General features: G+C 38.9%; 1 protein-coding gene across 1 annotated transcript in view; it reads left to right on the top strand.

Annotated features, from left to right (window-relative positions):
• Nucleotides 1-222: 222 nt before the first annotated feature.
• Nucleotides 223-23,591, top strand: part of CLYBL (citrate lyase beta like) — a gene marked incomplete at its 5' end in the record, with an annotated part of 28,120 nt that continues 4,751 nt past the window's right edge. Inside the window, 5 exons of the mRNA XM_010083908.1 lie at nucleotides 223-411; nucleotides 3,966-4,067; nucleotides 5,869-5,962; nucleotides 7,242-7,409; nucleotides 12,557-12,681. Coding sequence (XP_010082210.1) covers nucleotides 223-411; nucleotides 3,966-4,067; nucleotides 5,869-5,962; nucleotides 7,242-7,409; nucleotides 12,557-12,681 — 678 coding nt within the window. The remainder of the gene's footprint in view (nucleotides 412-3,965; nucleotides 4,068-5,868; nucleotides 5,963-7,241; nucleotides 7,410-12,556; nucleotides 12,682-23,591) is intronic.

Here is a 23,591-nt window from a genome sequence, read left to right on the forward strand (position 1 = left end):
CTAGTTATAAAAAAACAAGGAAAGTAAAATTGCGAGGTGCTGGTGATGACTGCTTCAATAAAAGTCCAGGAATGACAGGCATTTTGGGAACACCAATATACTGGCTGTCTAGCTTTTTCCCCACTTCGTTTCAACAAGTTTTTTGCTCAGTGTGCTTTTCTGCTGCTAGAAAATAAGCTTTCTTTTTCTTTTCTTGTGCCTTTAAATGCATATATATCACAGAAAGAAGCAAGACTGACAGTTGTGAAAACCCTTGAAGAATTTGACTTTGGCCATGCCGAAAAGTGCGTTAGGATAAACTCTGTGTCCAGCGGTCTTGCAGAAGAAGATCTAGAGGTGCTTTTGCAGTCTAGGACCCTTCCTTCAAGCATGATGCTGCCAAAGGTTGAAAATGTTGAAGAAATAAGATGGGTGAGTACCAACAACACAGTAGCTTTTGACTGAAGCTATTAGGCCAAGCTCATAGTCATAGCGATGAATTACTCTTGAGCTATGAGGAAGGCTGCAAATACTATATAATGTTCTTGCTTGGCTAAGGTAATTGGGAAATGCATCCGTTTAAATGTGTGTAAGATGTGATATACAAAAATCATAAGTGGAACACCTTGCATTTATAAAGAAAAACATTTATTTCTCTTACAGTCCAATATTGATGTCAGAGTATATTATCAAAAGTAGAAGCATAATTATCTGACTCCTCTTTAACTATTCTAACAAGCAAAATGACTGTCTCTGTCCGTGAGTCTTAGTTACATGCACGGTAAGCAGGAGATGGGGAAACCATGTTAGCGACATATGAAAAAATGGGTTGGGGGGAAGGTCACTCCTTAGGGCAACTGGAGGAACAAACAGGAAGCTTTTAACTAATGTTTTTAATTAGCACAGATATTATTTCCTGAACAGTTCTCTATTTCTTCCTTTTTAATTGCTGACAGGTGTGTTTGTGTTTCACGACTGACTTTTCAGCCAATAAAAACCTGAAATGTAAATGGTTGGCATGTCAAATTACTTAAGAAAACTTTGAAATAGGCCTAATTATGCTATAATTGTTTTAATTGTCAAGAAAAGGGGGACATTTCTTTAGATATACCATTATTTCTGAAACATGCCAGTAAAGGAATAGTACTTAATTATTCACTTACATATTTTTGCAAACTGCTAGCCGAGCAACTAGCATGCGTACAAGCTGTGATGAAAGGCAGGCAGACGTATTAGGATCTATTTTATTCTCAGCATCTAACCTTGACCAAACCCTTAAGATCAGGCGTGAGCATACAATGAGCAAATACGTTGAGTAAGTGATGAGCCCCGTCCATTCCCTGACACTGCCCCTTCGGCCTCCACCACTCATGATGGAAAGTACACTGTCCGCTTCCACCAACATTTAATTAAATTAACTGGAGTATACCTCTCAGGGTTTACAGCCATGGAAGTGTTAGACGTAACTTGTCAGTGATAAATATTCATGCTTCCAAAATGGCAGAACCCTTGCTGCCACCAAGTAGGTTTTGCGGGAAGGTGGGATGTGGGGGCTCTTTGTCCCTTCATCCTGCTCCACCTTCCCTCTCACTAACTTTGATTTCCGTCATGGAAAACAAGCAAGTCTTCTTGCCGACAACTTCTGCCTCATGGTCCTCCTTTTGCTTCCCCCTCACTTTGCCCAACCTTTGCACACAAAGAGCACACTCCACTTAACGCCGCTGCCTTCTTTTCCCAGTCCTCCCAAAATTCACTGTTGTGATTTTTCAGCCTCCCAGAAGCTGTTTATTTCCCCCCACACCCCACACACCCACACCCCCCCCCTTCATTTTTATTTATGTGCAGCAGAAACCTGGAGGCTGATGCACAACTAAAAGATGGGCTTACTTGTTTTCTTTTGTGTGAGAATCTCTTGCTTTCCTTTTGTCCCTAGTGTGGGTACTTGTTTGACTGGCATGGCTTATTGGACTATAACAAGCGTAACTCTCCCTCCTTTGTGGCGGGACAATTCTCCCACAAATCCCAACCAGTGTGCATTCTTCCCGACACACTATTGGGTGTGCACTGGAATTGAAAGAATTGCTGAGGCCTTGCTACTTCATCCCCTCCCCAAGCTTTGTGGGGTTTTTTTTCCCTCCGCCTTCTTTTTTTTTTCTCCCCCTTTCTGCCTGAAATGAACACTTTACCAGGCCGGAAACATTTAATCGTCTCCTTTTGAAAAAAAAAAATTAATTGAAACTTCTCCACTCATTACCTTCTGTATTGGTGCTTATCACAATTTTTTTTAAAGGGAGAGGAAGGGAGACAATATTTAATTAAACATGCTTTTTTGTTTGTTTACCTTCAAAACAAAAGATAGCAAAAGTCCCAGCAGTGTGACTTTTTAAATATTTTAAAATAAAAGAAGAGCTCTGCTGCTCTAACTAGCACCTAAAATATAAACACGTTAGCACTTTTTACTTTTCTTTTCACTTAAAAAATAAAGATGAGATAGGAGTCTTAAGAATATTTGCTGATACCATTGTATTACCTCATTTTTTGCATTTGCCTGTATGAAGTTTACTGTTTTCTGCTGCTGTGGTACATGCCATACCATACACTTGCATGTGTGAATTGCATTGATTATTATTTTTTTTCCCCTTGCACATTTTTGGGTGGAATTCTCTTCTTCAAATAAAAGTTATGAAGAGGGCCATGGTGACGATGCAAAGCAGGGATGGGAAGGGCAGAATTCTTCATCGACGAAAGCTGTGATTTATTTTGGCCTAATTGTAAAGTTACTGCAAATTGCTGGAAAGCTTTTTTTCAAGATCTGGGTGATTAGATTTTCCTTCTTTTGGGGAGGGGCGGTTGGGGGGAAGCTAAAAAGGGGAAATAACACCTCTAATCCAGCTTCTGGTAAATAGGCTGCCAGCTTTTAAAATGAGTTTCCTTTCTATTAGTCAGAATATTATGCTAAGCCTTAAGCATTAGTTTTTTATGTTGCCATAGCAGCCTTATTCCTGCAGGGTTGTGACCTGTGATGATTACAGTACAAAGCTTATAGGGTCTTGAAACCCCCTTTGAAGATGAAAAGTCTTTGATGGTTTATATTTATGCAAATCTCTTAGATATGATTTACCCAACTGAGACTGAATGGAGAGATGATTAAAATTCCCTTTCCTTTGATATCCATTAATAGTCGAATATTCCTTAAACTTAAAATATATGCATATGTTATTTTTGTCTTTATTTACAAACATATTTTTGCCATACCTGAGATATGTTCATCTCTGCACAAATTACTCTGATCTGGACAGACATAATAGATTTACAATATAGGGCCGACGGTTTTTTCCCCTTTTTTTTTTTTTTTTTTTTTCCCTTTTGAAAGGGGAGAAATCTGTGCAAGAGCTTTTGTATGTTTCCAGATGATAGATTTTGGAATTTGGGCTACCCCACTGGCAGCTCAGAGCTAGCTGTGAACTGGTCTCATGGAAAAAATTGGCAAGCTTTGGTCTTCAAAGAATTAAACTTCCTTTTTAAGGCCTTCCTAGGTAAGCTAAAAAATTATGAAGAAAAGCCTATTGAACAAAAGGGTAACAGTGCCGTAATGAATAATACGGATGCCACTTAGAAGTCTGGGGAGCATTTCCAGGGATGGCAATGCTGGACCTGAAACAAAACCGGACCTCAGGTACAGCAGCACTTCATTGTTTTCCAGGGCCCGCGGATTTGCATTTCACTAAGCCAGGGTGAGAGGTGCTAAGCCTGGATTTTTTTTTTTTTTTTTTTTTTTGCAAACCAGCCTGGAAACTTAGAAATGTATGGGAATGCTGCAGTTTCAAATCACAGGCCTTCTTAAAAGCTGGTTTAAATTTTTTAATTATAAGTTTTTGGGGTGGGGAGGGGCGTTGTTACAGCCAGGTGAAAATTTAATGTGTTGTATATACATGTAGATTGTTCTTTTTTTTCCCTCTCTGATAGCTCATACTGTCTAGTTTTAGTTTTCAGACAAATTCTTACATCATCTAAAAGGCCGAACACTTGTAGAACCAATGAATTTTATCCCTTTTGTGGAAACTGCAGTGGGCTTGCTCAATTTTAAGGTAAGCAGGTCTTGAAGTGTTCATATTTTGCTGTCTCAGCAAACTAGGAAAAGCAGAATACTTCCCAGTCTTCCCCTAATTTCATCAACGAGGAGAGGTTAAAAAATACTAAATGTATTGTCCAATCACCTAAAACTTTTGTACATTTAACTCTCATGTCTGGATTGTAAAGGCCTTCATAAATTCAAGATATTTCAGTGCCAGAACAGTTCCAGATACTCCATGCCAAATAACAAAATCTCTCTGCAGTACTGTTTCCGTTTTTAACACACTTGGAGTGGAAACTTGCTTCTCCAAAGATTTGAGATACTCACAGTGTTGCAATACACTTGGCTGTTTAGTAGCTATCAGACTCGACTTTTGTACAACATTTAATTGGAAAAAATAATTAGTCATCATTTCACTAATGCTAAACTGGCATCTTTATAATGGTTTCTGCTGATAACATTACAACCAAATTTCATGTTACAGTTTTTGTTGTGTGTATGATGGGGTGTTTAAATGCTGAGATTAGAAGTATAATTGACTAAAAATGGCAAATATCTGAAGAGCATGCTCCTTTTTTAGGGTAATTTCAGCTCAAATCTTATTTTTAAAGTGCATTTTAATATAAATTACTCCCCAGCCTTTACTATCAAGTTCAGGTTTTTCAGAAAGGCAAGGCAGCATGGTAATGAAACAGAAGATCTTGTGCATGCACCAGGAATTCAGCGTTCCCCTCCCAAGCTCTAAGGGAAAATTTTCGGACCAGCTGAGGACACACACATCAGAAGTACCTCCAGAAGTACCGGCAGGCCTCACAGGAAGCCTGCTCGTTTGATACAACCACTTATCTTGCAACACATGCTAACATATCTGGGAACACAATACAGCAGTAACCAAGTAGACACGCTCCTGTCCAGTGTGCATATACAGAATTAAAACATATTTTAAACCAGATGAGGTTTTTCTTCACCTACAGTATTTTAGAGTGGAATTTTTAATATTGCAGTTCCTGATGTTGGCAGGAGAGTTGCCTTTTAAAGCACTCTGTTAAAGAATAATTTCTTGTCTTGCCAGCTGCCATAGAAGAACACCCATTAGTAGAGCTGTCTCTCTCCATGTACCTTACTTAGCCTTAAAAAAATACTAACATTATCCAAACATCAATATAAAATAGTAATATTTTGGAAGTGCACTTCTTTATAGAATAGCTACAGCAGCAAAATTTTGCTTGCTTTTATTTTGATACTTTTATGCAGCACTTGTTGCATTTTTAACATCCTTAACTACTTTTTAGTTATATGTAGCAGAAGACTTTGAGAATCCCATAAGGGATGCATCCTATAAGGAATCCACAACCATTTCAAACCATTCATATTATTTATTTAATAGAAGATATTCTGATCTTTATTTCTGTTTCTCATGCAGATATATTACATGTCAAACTAATCAAATTTAATACTTTTTGTTTGCTTTTAAGCAGCATTTGACAAATGTTTCGTTTCACATTGTTACCTAAATATCTGAAGTACTGATCACAGTAATACCCAGAGCATTATGTCGACCAAAAGGTAGGGAATCTGCTATGATGTCCTGTATTTACACAGTCTAGGCATATAGGTGACTAGGGAAATATAATATTTTCTCTTTTGCCGAGTCATTTTAAAGCACTGCGCATAGTTAAGCCCCTACAATGGCTTTTCTTAATAGGAGCAATTTTAGCTGAAGGATTTCGGTAGCACTGAGTTGCTATAATATTCTCTTAGTTTCGCTGCATCCCACGTTTCTGTAGAAATTAATACTCTGTTCTCATTTGAAGGCTGTCTGTGAAGAAGCACTGAGAACAGGATCCCAGGTTGGCTTTCATTTGGATGCAGTCGTCTTTGGAGGAGAGGATTTCCGTGCCAGCATAGGTTGTTACCTGTCTGTTTACTATAAATGTTAACGTATGGCATTTGCATTGGAGAAGCCTGATCTGATTCATAACCATTGTGTTTCCAACAACAATAATTAATGGCAACACCTGATTCTGCATTTTACATTTTCATTTTTCTCCTTAATTTTTTTCAATGCAGAATGTATCACTGGGGAGTTAAAACATGGTCCCTGTGTGTTACAGGGCACTGACACTTTCTTGTGCTTCTTGCCATGCAGTACCAAAAATTAATGTAAAAAAAAAAAAAAAAAAAAAAAACACAAAACCTGTTGAATCACTGAAATTATTTTAAAATATTATATCCATAAGAAACATGCACATGCTTTTAAGAACTACATTTAAAGTCCTAAAATTCCAGTGTCTGCTTCATCACGGCTTTACAGACAATTACCTGTCAGGCCTTTGACATCATGCACAAATACTCTCCTGCTATATTTTGCTTTCATAAATTTACTTTAAATATGTCCCATGTCAATACAGCCATGTATTCCTATGAAAGCACTATTAGTCTTCCTCAAAAATAAAAAGTATTTCAAAATATCTTGTATGAGAGGCCACTTAGCTTCTTGTTAATCTGATTCAGTTTAAAGATAGCAGTTCAGAGCTATCAACATTTTAATTAAAAATAAGTGTGTTCATGTAAAAATTAGCATTGCTTTACTAAAATATTCCTTACAAGTTGGAAATCTGTGTCTAAATAGTGACTCTAAGGAAAAGGAATATATTATTATTATTATTTTTTCACACCAGCCTTCATGTGAGCACATTGCTTAGCTGGTGCCCTGAGAGCACATGAAGTCTTGTGAATACTTTTCTTCTTCTCAGAAGTCATCTACCTTCATTTTTCATCCAAATACTAAAGCTTAAATATTCAGCTTAGGACATCAGTTGTGACAAGAATCACAACCAAGGAAAGTGCAATTCTACTCTCAGTGTGAATTTTTAACCATTTAGTTGTAGCCAGTATATAAATTTGAATAAAACTTCTCTTGCTGTAATGCTTCTCACTGTACGTACAGTAGATAATATAATCAAAGATAGTGTTTAAAAAGAGATTTTTTTTTTGCTAAAGCAGTTTTTTGTTTTCCTCATGAGAGTATTATTTTGACAATATAGCCTTGCACCCCTCTTTTTTTTTTTTTTTAATTGGTTAAATGAAATCTCAAACTTTCCTTTTTTTTTACAGAGGAAATATTTAAAATAGAAAGATTTCAAACACTCTTGTCACCTTTTATTTATTTTCATTGTTTCCGTAGGTGCAACAAGCAGTAAGGAAACCCATGATATTCTGTATGCCAGGCAGAAAATAATAGTCACAGCAAAGGCATTTGGCCTTCAAGCAGTAGACCTTGTTTACATCGATTTCCGAGATGAAGATGGGCTCCGCAGGCAATCAAGAGAAGGTGCCTCAATGGGATTCACTGGTATGGCTTTCTTTCTGCCGATGTCTCAAAATAATGCATAGCTTCTTCAATTTAAATATATTGCTACATGTACTGTCACTTAGACAAATAACTTGGTTTTTATTGCAGGTCTTTTATTGAAAAACTCAGTAATACCAAGCTCTTCTATGCGTATTAGCACCTTTAAAATTGGGGCTGGAAATTTTGCCTGAAAAGTCACAGGCTGCTTTTTAAAACCACGTCAAGCGTGTGACTGTTTTTGAAGAGAAGTTGGGGTAGAGGCTGTGCAGTGATTCCTCCCATCACAGAGCACGGGAGGGGCGATACTGTACTCTGCAATGACCACTCTACAATTGCTTCTTAGCATACGTGATTCCCTTTCTCCTGATTTTTTTAAACAACAGTTGTTGAAAAATACTTTTTAGGTGAAGGAGTTGCGAAGCAAATCTATGTGCTAGGGGAAAGTTATTTTCTTATTGTTTTCTTTGATTTGTTTTTCGTCTCCTGGCGCCCCTCCCAGCAAGTGCTGGTGACACCTACGGGTATTGGCAGACAGCAAGAGCAGCAGGCTCCTTGCCCCAGCCTCCTCTAAGGCAGCCTGTTACCCTCTGATTGGTGTACCAGATCACTCAGACACCCTGGTGGGACAGTGCAGCCACCAAAGATTGGGGTTTTGCAATAGAAATCAGCCATTTGACACATGCATTAGATAATTCTAGCATATAGGACAAATATTTTACATTATTTGTCTCTGACCATCAGTCAGGATATACATACGATAACAAGTTCTCTCTCAGGTTTTTGTTACCAAAGGGATGGGTCCTGGTGATGCCATCTAGTAGCAAACTGTACTTTTACAGTTGGCGGTATATGATATCTTAAAGCACCAAGCAAAATAATCTGATAAACCAAGCATTCTCTTAAGTGATCTTGATGTGCCAGTAAAAGAACAGAGATTGATGCTCTTCAGCACAAACTCTGCCTTACTGTCTGCTGAGCTTCGACATTTGCAAAACCAGATCTTGTTTCAGAGGCAAACCTGTTAGCTCCTCGCAGCTACATTATCCATGCCCATGCGGACTTCCACCCTTCAGTCGTCTGTGATTGAAGTTGGGAAAATAATGGAGCTCCTGAATAGTAGCACCTGCTGATGACTGCCTAATCTGGACCAGTATTTCCTAGCTTAAGGAAAGGCTTGATTTTGGAAAAAAATTAAGCATCTGAACCTCCTGTTGACAGAAGATGGAGTTGCAGATGCTTAGCATCTTTGAGAGCACTCTTTCAATGCTTAACGTGTATTTAAACACTTAACTCCGGCTGCAAATTTAGGAAATTTAGAAATACTCGGTATAAACAATGTTGATAGTAGTTTGGACTCCACTGACTTTATGGAGAAAATTTTCTGACATCAGGACAGGGTCAAGATAGGAGACAAATAAAAGGTCATGCATAACAATTTAGTGTGTAAAGTGAATTTCGAACTCAGCCATAGAGGTATCTTGCCTTTCCATGCCAGGACTAAAGGTCTGTAAAAAGTACAGAATTCCTGAAGGTGAACTCACAGATCCTGCTCTTTGCCTTCTGCTTTCCTGCAACTATCATCAACGCATTTCCAAAAACAGCAAACAGCTTGACAACCAGTCTAACCATAATTACAGATGGGTCAGTACTGACTTTTCAGATTTGATGGACAAAACGGGGAAAAAAAAAAAAAGCACTAAAAAAATCTGTTCAAGTCAAAACATCATTTTATCGTTTTTAATATTTTTTGTAAAAAAGAAAACAAAATTGAGGCTGATCCAAAATGTTTAACTTTTTCTTTTGTTTCTTTTGCTTTAAGTTTATTTAATGTTTTTAGATTCGTTTTTGCTTGTTTTGATTAAAATAAAATGTCACTTCAAAACTGAAAGCCAAACCATTTCATTCCAAAGCTATATAAATGAAACAATTTACCATTTCCAATTTAGTATTCATCACAGAAAATTACAAATGGGTCTTAGCTTAATCCATGACCTTGTATAAAGCAGAAGTCTGCAGATCGTATTTGCCACTGACAGTCCTCTGACAACATGAGAGTAAAATACTGAAATGTTGCCTTAATAACAAGTTCAAAACATGCGATTCTTGTTATTTTAAATAACAAGATAAAGATCCCTTCCTGCTACTTTTTCATGAAGAATCAAAATCATTGAAACAAACAGGTCTAAAATTAGCTGAGGTTTCCAAATTGCTCTCGCAGCTGGTGAAGTGCACATATATTTGCATGCGTAGGGCCAAATTCACCACCCTCAAAACTAATGTAAACCCAAAATATTCAGCAAAGTTATATGTCCGTAGATTTTCCCATATTCAGATTTAGACTGGTAGAATTTGCCTTAATTTTATCAAATATGTTCACTCAAGATTAAACAAGCGAAATAATAGAACAAAAAATTTACCAGCTATTTAGTTACTATTGTGACCCTCATTCCTTATTGCAGCCAAGTTTTCTTTCCCAGTTATCTTAAAAGCAGCCTGTTTTTCCTTCAGTGAGTGTGTTTACATAAAATCAAATGTTTTCAAATGTACTTTAGCCAAATTAATAGATCTTTTATATGTATATTTATAGGGTTTTTTTACATGTATACATTTTATAGGGGGAGGTGGTATATATATACACCCCCACACACACACATACAGACTCAGCAAGATGTTTTACAATACCAGAACCCATGGTCTTAAAGTCAGTATGTTGCCTATATAAATGGTCGTCAGTTTTAGGAATGTTTATGTAAAAAATTAAGTAAACCTTGCCATAAGCTTTAACAGCTGACTTAGTCATTACAGAAGGTCCTGTGCTACATGCTGAGAAGCCAGATATAAATACGAACCACTATAGGTTTCCTCTCTCTTTGCAGTCTTTTGACTGAAACGACACCATCATACAGTTACCTAAAGACTTGACAGGTATTGATTTAAAGCACGATATATCAAGTGGTACTGTAAAAAGGATTTCATGGTCATAAATTTTAATGTCTTCCAATTTTGCAGTCTCTCAGTAACTTGTCAATAACAACAATTCCATTTAAAATATTTGCTTCATTCCTGCATGGCATTACGTCTATTATACAGCTATTTGGATACATAATCTGTGACAAAAAATCAACTGAGTGCTATAAATCAAAAGTTGTATGTTATTCTCTGTAAATTGTTGAGTAGTGTTTTAATAATTAAAAGTATAGCTTACTGCTATAGACATCTTTATCAAAAGCAAATATTTTTAAAAAATGTTTTACACTTTAAAAAACTACGTATAAATATTTTAATTTTTTTTATAATCATAGACTGACTTTAAGTATAGTTTAAAATATATTCTACATTTTTGCCAGAAAGTTAAGCTCCTTAGGATTTTGGAGGAATTATTTGTACATCCTTCAATTTTAGAATTAGTAGTTTAGCTAGAGAGAATTTGTTGTATTACAAATAAGGAACATCATAATCTTATTAATGGTGACATTTGATTAAATCGACTTAAAAGCTTTGATAAGACCTCATGTAAAACACATTAGTTAAGGAAATTTGTTTCCATATAATTTCTTTCAAAAAATATAGTTTTCACTGAGTTTTAAACTTTTTATTATTTTTAAGCTATTTTTAAAATAGCTACGGTATTGAAATTTCAAACTGAATATTTGGATGCCCTTCAGATCGTAAACTAAAGGTTGTTTGATGTGAAATAAAATAAAATTGACTTACTTATGGCTTTTTTAGCAAAGAAATGTAGCAACACTAAAAAGTTACTATTTCTTTGCCCATTAAATTAAGTAGATTGTGCAGCTGCATCCCCAGATTTTGTTCCTACTCCAGGTATCACTCAGACCCACTGCAGTCTGATAAAAGTAATTCCAGGAATTTTTTGCTGTGGTAATTTCCTTTAAAATAGGTGTGTATCTCTGCAGCCACACGTGAGACTTCTTATACTGGGTGAGGGGCTGATTGCTGATGCAGGTCTGGCTTCATGTCAGTAAGAACATGGGAGCAGAGCCCCTTGTGCACAGGAAACCTCCGGACGCTTCCAACTTTTCCTTGAGTGCAAAAATCTCACTCCCGCAAGAGGCTGCAGCCTGCAGCGGGACGGCACGGACATGGGATCCTCTGTGTGTGCAGGAGACTGCTCACTTGATGGCAGGTTTGCAGGATCGGGCTCATCCCCCTAACTGGTTTTGTTATCTGGCACAGAGGAGAGTCATTTATTCCGCAAGAAGCAGGGAATTACGGTAGCCTCTCTTTATTAAAACACTTCGAAACCCAAGTGCAGAAATCACATCGGTCTGTGAAATTCCCTTAGAAATGAACTAATAACATCCAATGTTACACTTTTAAAACTGTCAAACAAATTAGATATGTATTTGTTTTAAGGTAGCTAAATATAATAACAGATTAAAATGGATTATGTGGCTGTCTATTCATGTTTGAAAATCTCTAGTAAAAAAAAGCAACATCTATTTTTATTTTCTTAATGTATGTTTGTACAAGAAAGAATAAAAAAAAGTGCTTCATAAAACTTCAGGGCACTGCTGGTAGTTGTTTAATATCCCGGTGAGTAAATAAATATTGCAGCCTACCTGCAACTGCTAACTATTGCAACAACAACAATTTAAACAACATTGAGGATTTTATGATGCTAAGCCAATACCGAGAATTTAGGGCATGATCCTTACATGACTGGTAACTTTTCAGTCCTACAAATCTCTTGCCACCTTCTTCAGAGCTCATTTTCTGAATGCATTTTAATATAATGTATTTATATGTGGCTGGAGCTGTTATTTATATAGTTAAATTCAGCGATGCATTATACTTAAGTGTTATTGACTGCCCCAGACAAACAATTGCACCTGAAACGACTGAGAGAAGATGTATGGATCGAAATGGGGAGCAAGAAGAATCGTGAGTTCTGTCAAACACTACTGAATGCAAGCATAGCTCAGGATATTTTTATTCTTTAAAAAATGTGGCAAATGGCTATCTGCCTGTTGACCAGCTTAAAAAAATAGAAGAAAACAAGTAAAATAATTAGTTAAAGAGCATGAAAGTCTGTGAGGCATATGAGAGCCTCAAGTGGTTGGAACATTTTGCTTGAACATCTGTTTGTCGATGCATGATTCTGGTGTTATTAATCTTCTTTGTAGGTAAGCAGGTGATTCACCCCAACCAAATTGCTGTTGTCCAGGAACAGTTCTCTCCCAGCCCTGAAAAAATAAAGTGGGCACAAGAACTGATTTCTGCTTTTGAAGAACATCAGCGATTAGGCAAGGTAAATATTTTGTTAATATGCCATAGTGGAAAAGAAATTTGAATATTATTTAAGATTTAGAAAGATTGGTGATGGCTCTTTGCTTTTGTCTTATGAAGTGTGCGGTAACTGAGGGTATTGCTCATGAAATCTGTGCCTGGATAGACTATAGAGTGTATTTATTATAACTGTGTCACTGCCCAATATGTTTACAAATAGATCAGCTATCTTTTTCTCCCCCCCATTTTAACTTTAATTATTTGATTACACAGCCTTTGAGTACCTGCATAGATCTACTGCCTCAGTGAATTAAAACCGCTTCTCCATTACGCCGCAGAATAACGGTGCTATTGTCATAGGAAAATATTTGCAATCAAAAGGCAGGTAGCTTGGCAGACGACTCAGACCGCTTGTACAGACATCATTTATGGAAAAAAATAAACAGATTAGGAAGCCTTGGTTTTCAAGAAAAATCTCTGTGTTGGTAAACCTGTTTCACTTTTGGGGCTTTGATCCTGCAAACATCCCTAGTAATGAGTGAATACTTTTGAGCAGAACTGCTTGCAGAATGTGGTTCTTAATCATTAAAAATGGGAATGTTTTATGTGCATTTGTACCAATTGCTGGACCTGAAATTTGGATAGAGGAGAAAGCAAATTAACACTAGAATATGATTGTTCCTAATTTAGTGCATCATTGAGTCTCACGTTTCCTGCTCTGTGGGTTTCTGCTATGTAAATATTGCGGTGGTGATGCACAATCTGTCTCCACTTTGTGCCAGTAATACTTAAATTAGGGGTCGCCTGAAGGAAGATTTTATGCTAGTTGCGACATTGTCAGTTAATTATCTTAAAGGTTATTTGCTATAATCCAGTTTGCCTCTTTTTGAAAGAAAAAAAAGTTGCAGCTAAATATGTTTATCTTAGTTGCAGCCAAGCCCAGGCTAGTTAAAAAGCAAAGTCCCAATGCCAGAGCAGGGAGTGCAGATGAGCGGGAATGGTTTGTGTGTGCTTGTGTGGCATTCAAGTGGGAGAAAAATCTCTTCCATAGTGAAGTTCATATGTAAGACTGTCCATAGGGTCTCACTTTCTTCAGTGCCATATAAAGGTTTTCTGTACATTTGTTTGTTTTCTGGTGTGTAGAAAAAAATTGGAGTGTGTGCCTTCACCGTTCCCCTGAATTTCTCATACCACAGATGTTGTGCATTAGAAATGCTAAAAGACTCAAAGCAGAAATGATGCTTTCATTTCAGGGTAAGAGTGTGGCAAGGTGTTTACTATTGCTCTGCCCTTCTCTTTGCTAGGCTCTCTCATCCCATCCGCGGTATCTAGGTGTTTCTTATACAATATTTGGGTGCTGTCCTGAGCAGTTATTTCAGGGTCACTATTATTATGATATATGCCTGTATCTCTTTGTTCTGTTCCCTCAATTTTGAAATGTAGCTGTCTTCATGCAAATGATTTAGAAATAGAAAATATATGACTGGTTTTACCTGTTATTCCGATTGACAAAGCTTGGCTCTCTTACAAAAGGCACCGTTATAAACATACTGCCAGTTCAAATGTGTAGGCAGGTAGATGCAGAAAGAAAAAAGTCAGAGGACATACTCAGCCAAATATAGTTTATGTTTATGATGTGCATAAACATTCATTCAGCTGAATTTAGTGTCAGAAACTCATCTAAGGAATACCCTTCATTCATCTAATGAACAATCGATGAGGAGACTGGACTAAATTTAACTGTAGTCCCACTATCACTCAATAATTAAGCCAAACATGTTTAATATTTAAGAATTCCATATTAGGCAAGCATTGGTCTTTGGATTTGTTTTGAAGCTGTTATGCTAATGACATAATGCTAGTTTCTTGCTTATATCAGCCATTCAGGGGGGTTTTGTTTGGGTTTGGGGGATACTTTTTTTTTAATAAATGCTTTTAAAATAGGTTATAAATGTCTATAGTCAACTACAAGAACAGATTTGCTGAGGGTTTGTGGTTTGGGCTATTTTTTTAACCAGACAGGTTGCATGCTTCATATATTTTTGCATGTAGCCGTCTATCAATAAAAAAGGACTGGCAGGTTAATATGTGAACTTCTGCATCTTGTATCACTGCTGCATTGCCGAGCTTCATAACGAAATTGGAAAAATAGTTTTCCATGTAGCGCTACAAACTTCTTAACCGAGTTTGCAATTTGGTATTATAAATGTGTCAGTAAGAAGAGCTTGGACAGTCTGACTATTTTTTTTTTCAAAAGCAAACATATCTTACTGAGGGAGCCTCTTGCTCTGCGTCCTAGCGACATGCTAAAATGTAAGTAATAACTCTTCCCCTACCACCTCCTGACAAATACTCCACACAGCGGTTTTAGTAATCCTCGTGTCCTAATGAAACACCTCTTCTGTTTTCCTTTTCCTTTTATTATATTAAAGTGTTCACGTCAGTAAGACTGAAAATATAGCTGTGGTTAATATGGTTGAGACTTGCATGGTTTTGCCATGTTATTAATCAAAGTTGAAAGCCTGGAAAAAATATGTGAGGGATTTGTGTGGCTGTTTGTGTGGTAGATAAGTTACTGGTCTGCAGTCTCTGGGATCATTGTTATTAATTGAGTTTAAATTTGATGCCCTTAGTCAACAACATTTTATATTAAAATATAGTAATAAGATTTTATAATCTACTTCAGTTTGACAGCTTCAATTGCCGTAATAATCTTTCTTTGAGAGAAGGCTGAATCAGGCTATTTCATCCCAAAGGCTGAAATGCTTTGACATAGTAGCCTCCAAAAGTGAGTACTGAGGTCAGGAAAAATTAGGATCTCAGATGAGCACTGCAGCATTGGCGATGCCGTGGCAGTGTACAAACAGAAGGAAATTAGGGAGCTAACCAGCTAGCCAAAAGTATTTGGGCTTACCTTACAGAGGTAGTCCTCTTTGAGGGGTTTTTTGGTTTGGCTTCTAGGTTGTTTTGGTTGTAGGTGGGGTGTTTTTTTTCTACATTTCTAATCTGACTGAAAAATAGCATATCTAGGAGATAAATGGAAATGTATTTTGGTCAATTAGAAGACAAATGTTAAAAAAGTACATTTTGTATTTTATGCAACTGTTTATTAAGTGCTCTCTTTTGTCTAGAAGTTTGAGATCTAAAAATGAGAAGTGCTTAAGAAGTATTATTTCAGTATCATTTCGATATTTTTCCAGTAGAATTGCATCACTAGCAGATATGATTTTCAAAGTTTAAAAATTCATCCTAAAGAAAGCAGGTACAGCTGTTGGGAAAGTCTAAATATAAGATAAATGTCAGACTGTGTTCAAAAAGAAAGGTAATAAACATTGTTCTGGTAGTCCAAAGAACATTTTCTGTTCTAAATTTCTGAAGTATTTGTACTGCATTAAACAGGGAAGTGATCTTATAAATCCCGATTAACTGAGTCCAAGTGGGTAGAGTTAGTGGGAGAAGTTACTAGCTTATTCAAGAAAAATATGTGTTCTGTCAATAAAGATGCAATAGTCTTTACTATGTAAGTAGCTCCTGGGTTTACATTACCAATACACTGCATACAGGAATATAATCTCTTCTATATGTAGTTAGTGTTTATATATGACAAGAAAGTAAGACATTGAAAATGGAGTTTTGAGCCTTTCAACTTGTAAATACATCAGGCACAAGATCATTATCATAATGGAATCTTCTGAAATCATCTGGTTTTTAAATAAAATTCAGACAGAAAAAAAAAAGCAGAAGAGCGAAGTAAGAGGTTGCTTACACATTTATCTCATGTACTAATTTATAAATGCTTTCAAAGCACCCGCACATTAAACCAGGGAATAACTAAATGCTGCCACTGTAGTTACCTGTCAGGTAAGGATTATTTAGAGTTAAGGTAAGGAATTCACAAACCCAATCTGTAACATGAGTTGAATATTTTAAATCCCACGGGGCAAAACAGAAGAAATATCTGTACATGCCACATACAAATGCACAGAGTGGTTCTAAGAAGACTTTGAGCGTTACTGAATGATTAATGTTTCTGTATGTTTCTTGCATTATATTCTGTGCCATTGTATATCATGTTCCCAGCGGCTGAGAAATAATATATATGAACTCCAGCAATTTGACAAACTATACAGTTTCTTTTCCAGACCTTTCCAGCATTATGAAAAATCTTAGGAATGTATTTATTTACACAGCATCTACCCAACAAAGGAATGGAAATTTCCAGCAGTAGCTCCCTTATAATGCTCTTTGTTTAGGAAAAGCTACCCCCAAGCCACTGTATCTTGGAGACGATGTGCCCTCATGCTTGGGCCAGATCCAGCTCCCACCGCTCCCCGGGGAGGTCTCCCCCCGCTGCCCTCCCTCTCCCTGCAGTGCTGCGGCCCCCGGGAGGGCTCTCCATGTATGGCCCCAGTCACAAGGGATCCATCCCATCCCAATCCAGCCCATGGGTGCTGGGAGAGGAGGACCATGCCCTGGAGGTGGCAGGCTCCTCTGGGCTGCCTCCTGGGAGGGATGCGCTGGAGCATCCCTCTGGCATGGGGTGATGTTAAACCCCATCAACCCGCAGGGATTATATCACACTTTATAGGGCAATATATCTCAGGGCTTTACACGGAGCTGGGGGTGAGGGAGCAGCCCGGCTCCCCGAGCCCAGGACAGAATGCACACAGAGCTTTGAGGTGCCACCAGCTAAGCTGGATCCCATCCCGGCACGACACCAGCAGCACAGGGTACCTCTGTGCATGCTGGGCTGCAGCACTGTCAGCCCTTGCTCTGAGGACTCAGGGCATTTGCTGTTGTTTATGTTAATTAGGCACTGTGTATTCCTCACGCTGCAGAGTGGAGGATTCAGGGATTTGTGATAAATTGCCACCTTTTATGAGCTTCAGCCTTAAGAAGTATAGGCTCAGTGCATCTGCATCTCTATGCAAGGATGGAGGTCACGGGTGGGATTTAAGCATGGGCCACTGTTATGTTGTTTATCTTTTTTAAAAGTGGCCAAGTGAAATTTTAATGTGAAAATTGACCAATAAATGGAGATTGAGAGAGTTCATATTAGTACTTAAAGTTGCTATATATGATTTTATCATCTGAAAAATACTTTTGAAATGCTGTTTGTATCACAGTTGAAGGCTTTTCTCTTAGAAAGATCCATCTGGGGGCAAATTTTGAACCTTTACAATAGAGCAGAAGGGGCTGTATTAGCTAATTGCTTGTGCTATACTGGTTCCTACACTGGTGCAATCAGTCCTGAGGGAGTTATGCCAGGTGGGGAGAGAAGGAGACAGATTTTACTATGCGGGGCTGCAAAAGCTCCTAAGCAGGGCAGAAACTCATACAAAACATTTTCTTGCCAACTCCCCCCCACACACACACACTCCCCAGCGGGCATTCAGTGGCTCTTAATCTGTTTCCTCCACTCATTAAAGACCTGTGTCCAAAATGTGGGGGGAGAGGGACTCGGATGGCACTTTGACATTTCCTACGGGGAGAAGTTTCTCCATGAGCCGGGAGCAGAAGGGAGGATGCTGTGCCCCTCTGTAGCCTTTCCACCCGAAGGCAGCTCCTGGAGGAGGCAGCTCATGTCCCAGGGGACATGAGCCTTGCAGAGGGCACAGGATGGCATCCCTCTGGGTACCTCCTCAGCAAGGCACGACCTCTCTGTCCTTGCCAGCTCAAGGAGGTGTATGCAGGGTCTCACTGAGACAGGGTGAGTGCCTTTGCTTTTGGAAAGGCCGTGCCATGCCACGCTGGTGTGTTCACAATGCAGGTGATGCTCTTTGCAGGCATGGAGTAGGAAGACATCCATCGCTGCAGACTCCTGCCCACTGTCGTGCCAAAACCTGCTCTGCACCAAGCAACCCACTGAGGCAACTACCCACCTCCCAAATCCCTCTTTAAAAAGCATTAACAAGTGCTCACAAGCCTCGTTTCAATTTCCAAAGCAGGATCCAACCAGAGATGTAATGTTCTGACCAGATGGCTCTTTTTAAGGCTTACTGAGGGAATTCAGAAGCCTATACAGCCAAAATATTGTTTCAGTTAATTTAAGTAGCAGCAGTCTTGGTGCCTCTTCACTCCTCTCCATGCTAACCGGCTTTTTCAGGGACCTGGAGAAGCTCTCTGCAAAAGCTCTGTCAGCTGAAATGGAGAATGGCAGTAAAAAATGGCTGTTCAAGCCTATTCAGAAAATGAATCTGAAATTAGAAAAAATATAGGCTACAAAAATAATGGTGATTCCATTCTTGTTTGACAGAACAAGCTTCACTGTTATTACTTTTCTCATCTGTGTTGCGTTTTATAGCTACCTTCCCCTTCGGTATCAAATGCATTTTTCTGTGTCCTGTAATAATTTACATCCAGATTAAATTTTCTAGTCTATATTTAACAAATTGCTTTCATGACTATAAACCTCAAGTTAATTCTAAAAATTAAGGGCATCTGAGAATACTGAAGTCTTTATATTGGTTACTTTTCATTTTTCCATATAATAACCATGACGCTTACTAGGGGGAAAAAAATGCATGGCTGGATAGGATGTTTGTCCAGGAAGGGGCTTGTGTGCTATAAAACAAAGATTGGCTTGGCAGCAGCAACTGTTCTCTCTAGGATTCTTCCATTCCTGATACATTATAAGATGGAGAATGTAAACCAGTGGAGAATATTCCTGATTTGTAGGACTCTCTTCTCTTTCTCTGTATTCTTTCCTACTCTACAGGAGCACACAGGAAGGCAAAAACCACAGTGAGAGGGAAACTAAAGAAAACTTAAGGACAGCAATAAGAAAAACCTGGCTGCCTTTCATTCAGGGATCTTAAGCAAGACGTTTGCTCGGTGAGAGGTAGAGACTTTGGTGGCTTGAAGAGTTTATGGAGCTGGACTAAGCAGGATCCCCTGGCCCATCCCAGCCTAAATTGCTGTCCCCAGTGGTTCAGGCAGTTTGGGGGGGCTGCTCACACAACAGTGCAAGACCCTTATCCATGGGCTGAGAACAATAATGTCAGGTAGAGGAGAAGTGAAGGACCTTGTAGGTCCCTGTTCTTCATCTTTCCTGCCCCACTGCAGACTTGAGGGATCACAAAGTCCTCCTACCTGTTGAGCTTTAAAAAGGGTTTTTCTATCAGAGTTCTTGTACTGATCCTAGGGAGTTACCTGAGGTAAAAAATAATCTCTATTTTATGTTGCTGTTGCTCTTTCTTTCTCAACATTTTGTGTCCTTCCATCTGCTCCTAGAGGTAGAAGCCTATCTCATACAAACAGGCCTGCTTCTGGCATTGCAAACTGATTTATCCTCTGAACTAACTACTCTGGTGGAAGTTTAGATTGGTGAAAAGAAACAAAAGCTAGCAAAATTTAATGTTTTCTTCATATAAGCAAAATGTCTACAGAAGCTTGCTGGTGCCGATATTTTGCAGGATTCCCTCCCCATCCATCCCTTATTTCAACAGATCACAGACACCCACTGAGCACCTCCTCTTGCCAAAAACACATTTTTTACAAACCTTTGCAGGGATTATTTATTTTCCCCAAAGATTTTATGTATAAGTGCCTTTCTTCCCATGATGTTGCTACAAAAAAGGGGCAAATGTCAAAGGGTTCAAAGGAGAGGATATGGAAATACATAACCCAAAAAGCTGTTTGTATAGCTCGCTCTGCATGGAGTCTTCAGTTCATCTTATGTGACTACACTAGTTATTCAGGTGTTTCCTACCTACTGTAAAGATGCTGAAAGAAGGCCAAGAGTTGTATGTCAGCCTGATCTGGAGGCAGGACAGGCCTGAGCAGAGAGGAGGGCGAAACATTATCTTGTCATAGCCTGAAAAACATGCTCAGTTGACCCAGATATTATTGAACACCTCCTGGAAGCTCACTAACCTTTGGAAGTTCATCACTAAAAGGTGGAATCATGACCCAGCTCTTTATGATGGCTCTTTGGCTACAACTTGCAGAAGAAAAAAAATAATTAAACCTGCATTCAGCACTGTCACAGCTGTTAGCTTATTTCCTACACTTGACTTCCCCAAAAAATATGGTTTCAACCTTCTGTTTCAAGGGAAAGTCATTCCTTTGTAGTCAGGATAATCACTCCTCCCCCAGGCACAGACCCAACGCCATTTGCTGCGACCAGGACTCTCTTCCCTTTTGTTCATTACCTGTAAGCAAATCCAAGCATTCTATTTAAGCCCCAAAGCAAAGATTTCCAAATTTCCTCTGCAGGGGGTTACTTAACAATGTGTGTTTTCATTTAATCCCAGGGGAATTATCTTCCTGAATGACAGGCTTTTTAGGGGGACTCTTTGCCATCCACCTGCTTCCCTGCCTCCTCAGAAGAGCAAATATGCCCTTCCTCCAGAACACAACACTCTTATTTGCTTATAACAGTTAATATTGTGCAGGTTTAGAGATAATGTTCTCACACCCAAACAGATTTTAGTGGGTTTATTCCCTGTATTTCTGTCATCTCCAAAAAGTCATAACTAGACCCTTGGGATTTAGAAGTGGGTGAGCCACTGAATTACTGTGGAAAGAACTCATCTTTCTCAGATAACTGTAGACTAAAGATTTCTTGCGTCTGTGGACTTGAGGATGCTTGTCTATGCACGTTCTCCATTTCCCTTGTGGGAAGTACACAAAGTTTGCACTGGCGAGCTGGCATCACGCGTTCTGCTTGTTTCCATTTGTCCTGGCATCTGCCCGCAAGTGCTGATACAGGTCACAGGGGTTGGAAGGGGACTTACGTAATTACTTATGTGGACAATGGCTGTATTCACACACAGCCTCTGGCCCGCGTTACCAGGGTGGCGTGGGAGCTGTTTGATTCACAACATCTCCTAATGATGAAGGGGGTGGAGGAGAGAAAGGTGGCTGGCTCACCCGTCTCCCTGTGCGTATTTCCTCTAGGTCCTGGATGCATGTCCTCTGAGAAGGCAGCCAAGTAGGGTGAAGAGATAACCCAACTGCTACACACTCATTGCAGGGATTTGGGCTGCCAAGGAAAGTATTGCTAGCTGAACTGTTGAGAAAAGTAATTGAAGAAAACCACATCTTCATCAGCAGGGCAGTATTTCTAACCCTGTGACAGCAGAGAGCCATCAAAGGCCTCTCTTCACTCATTAGTTCATTTGTCTTCTGATCAAGTCACAGAAGCAGTGATAGAGATTTCTTTGGCAATTCCATAAGCATTAGATAACACCTATCTTAGACCTATACTTAATTTAAAGTTCAGCAGCAGGTGCTTTCTTGTCCATATTGCAATTTAATGGAACATGACTTTGGCTTGCTTTTCCTTTTCTTCCACTGGGCCAGGTACCCAGAGCTCCCCCCATGCTGGAGCCTTACCTACTCACCAGGATCCCCTGGCACCTCCAAGCCTGCCATCTAAATCGCCTGACTAGATCCCCAAAGTAAGCTGCTTTTGAAAAAGTTGGCTCTTTCTACATAGTGGCCCAGGGCAGCCCATACATTGACAAACACCACAAATGAATCTAGCCCTATTGGCTATATTCTTTCATGTGACGCAAGGCAGTTGATTTTTTTCTACTATAGACAAGCCGCACACTTAATGTAGTTGTTATAAATATCTTTAGGAGAGGCCTGGCCACTGTGACATGGGAGTTTAAGTTGTTGGCTACATATATGATGAGACCTGGTAGACCAAGGCATCAGATCAAAGGTTTATTAGAAAAGGTTTGCAAATGGTCAAGGTAATTAATAACAACAGCAGTGGTTCCCAAAATGGAGCACATAGCTCTCACAACCAGTGCTCACATTTGGAGTCCCATCTGCAGTCAAATCAGGAAGCCAGTAGACTTTTTTGAACTTACAGGACTTACTTAGTATTTTGAAATCTATACACTTGCCACACCTTAGGAAAGCCGATCCTCACATTCACTACTGATGCAGGTTATTAATAGTTGCCAGTGTCCAAAAACTGAGGGTCTGCAGTAACCCTCTTAGTGAGTTCATTCCAGTCATCCAGGTGGACGTGGACAGAGGCACAGATAACCACAGACAAAGCAAATGCTGAGAAAAAGCCACAGGCATTCCCAGGTGCAGGAGTGCCTCTAATTCTTCCATCTTGCCAACCAAAGGGGACTAGCTCATCTCATGACTGTCCCACATGTCCCAGAACAATTATTATTTTACTTTAATTAACTCATGTATATTAATCCACAGCTCAGAGAGAAGCGTGTCACATAACTGTGAGGTCCCCTAAGCATTCTGTGTTCTGATAGTTTAGCCAGTTTGTTTCTCTCATTAATGTAGTGGTACACAAGGAAACAAAAGATGGTGAGAGTAAAGCCCCACATAACATTGCATACTGTATAAAAAGGTTTCAGGAGAGATGAAGAATTCTGAAACTTTACTTTCCCTGATCTTCTCGAAAAACATGAAAGGTGCCTCATTTGGGATCCCGTCCATCCTCTGTCAAAGTCAACACAATTCTACCATGTGAATTGAAAACATGATAAACACTACCAAGAGTTGGCTGTATCATTTCTTTGCCTTTCTTGGTTCACCCGGAAGATTCTGATCCCCAGCCAATACAGACATCATAGACTCCGAATCCCATCCATTTACCTTCTAGAAAGGTAAAATGCTTCCTCCCATTAAAAAAAACTTGCATATATTCTGCTTATGAGATGGTTGTATAGCTTTACCAAGCTCTTAACTACTCCCAAAAGTTTCACAGAGCAAATGTTCCTAGAGGCTGCCACACATACATACACATAAAAAGAGGTCTTCATGTTCCAAGAAACACTGCATTCATGTGTTCATCTTTTGGCTGTGGCAAGTAACAGACCAATGCTGAGACTCTTTCTGCAACTTGGTATATGTCATTTCTTATAGGTAAAGGGAATCTCTAAGGATGATATATAGATATGACAAGAGCCATCTCCAAGATCCATAGCCACATATTGCTAGAGTTGT

Source organism: Pterocles gutturalis, unplaced genomic scaffold (assembly GCF_000699245.1).
Source record: "Pterocles gutturalis isolate BGI_N339 unplaced genomic scaffold, ASM69924v1 scaffold15865, whole genome shotgun sequence".
Taxonomy (NCBI): domain Eukaryota; kingdom Metazoa; phylum Chordata; class Aves; order Pterocliformes; family Pteroclidae; genus Pterocles; species Pterocles gutturalis.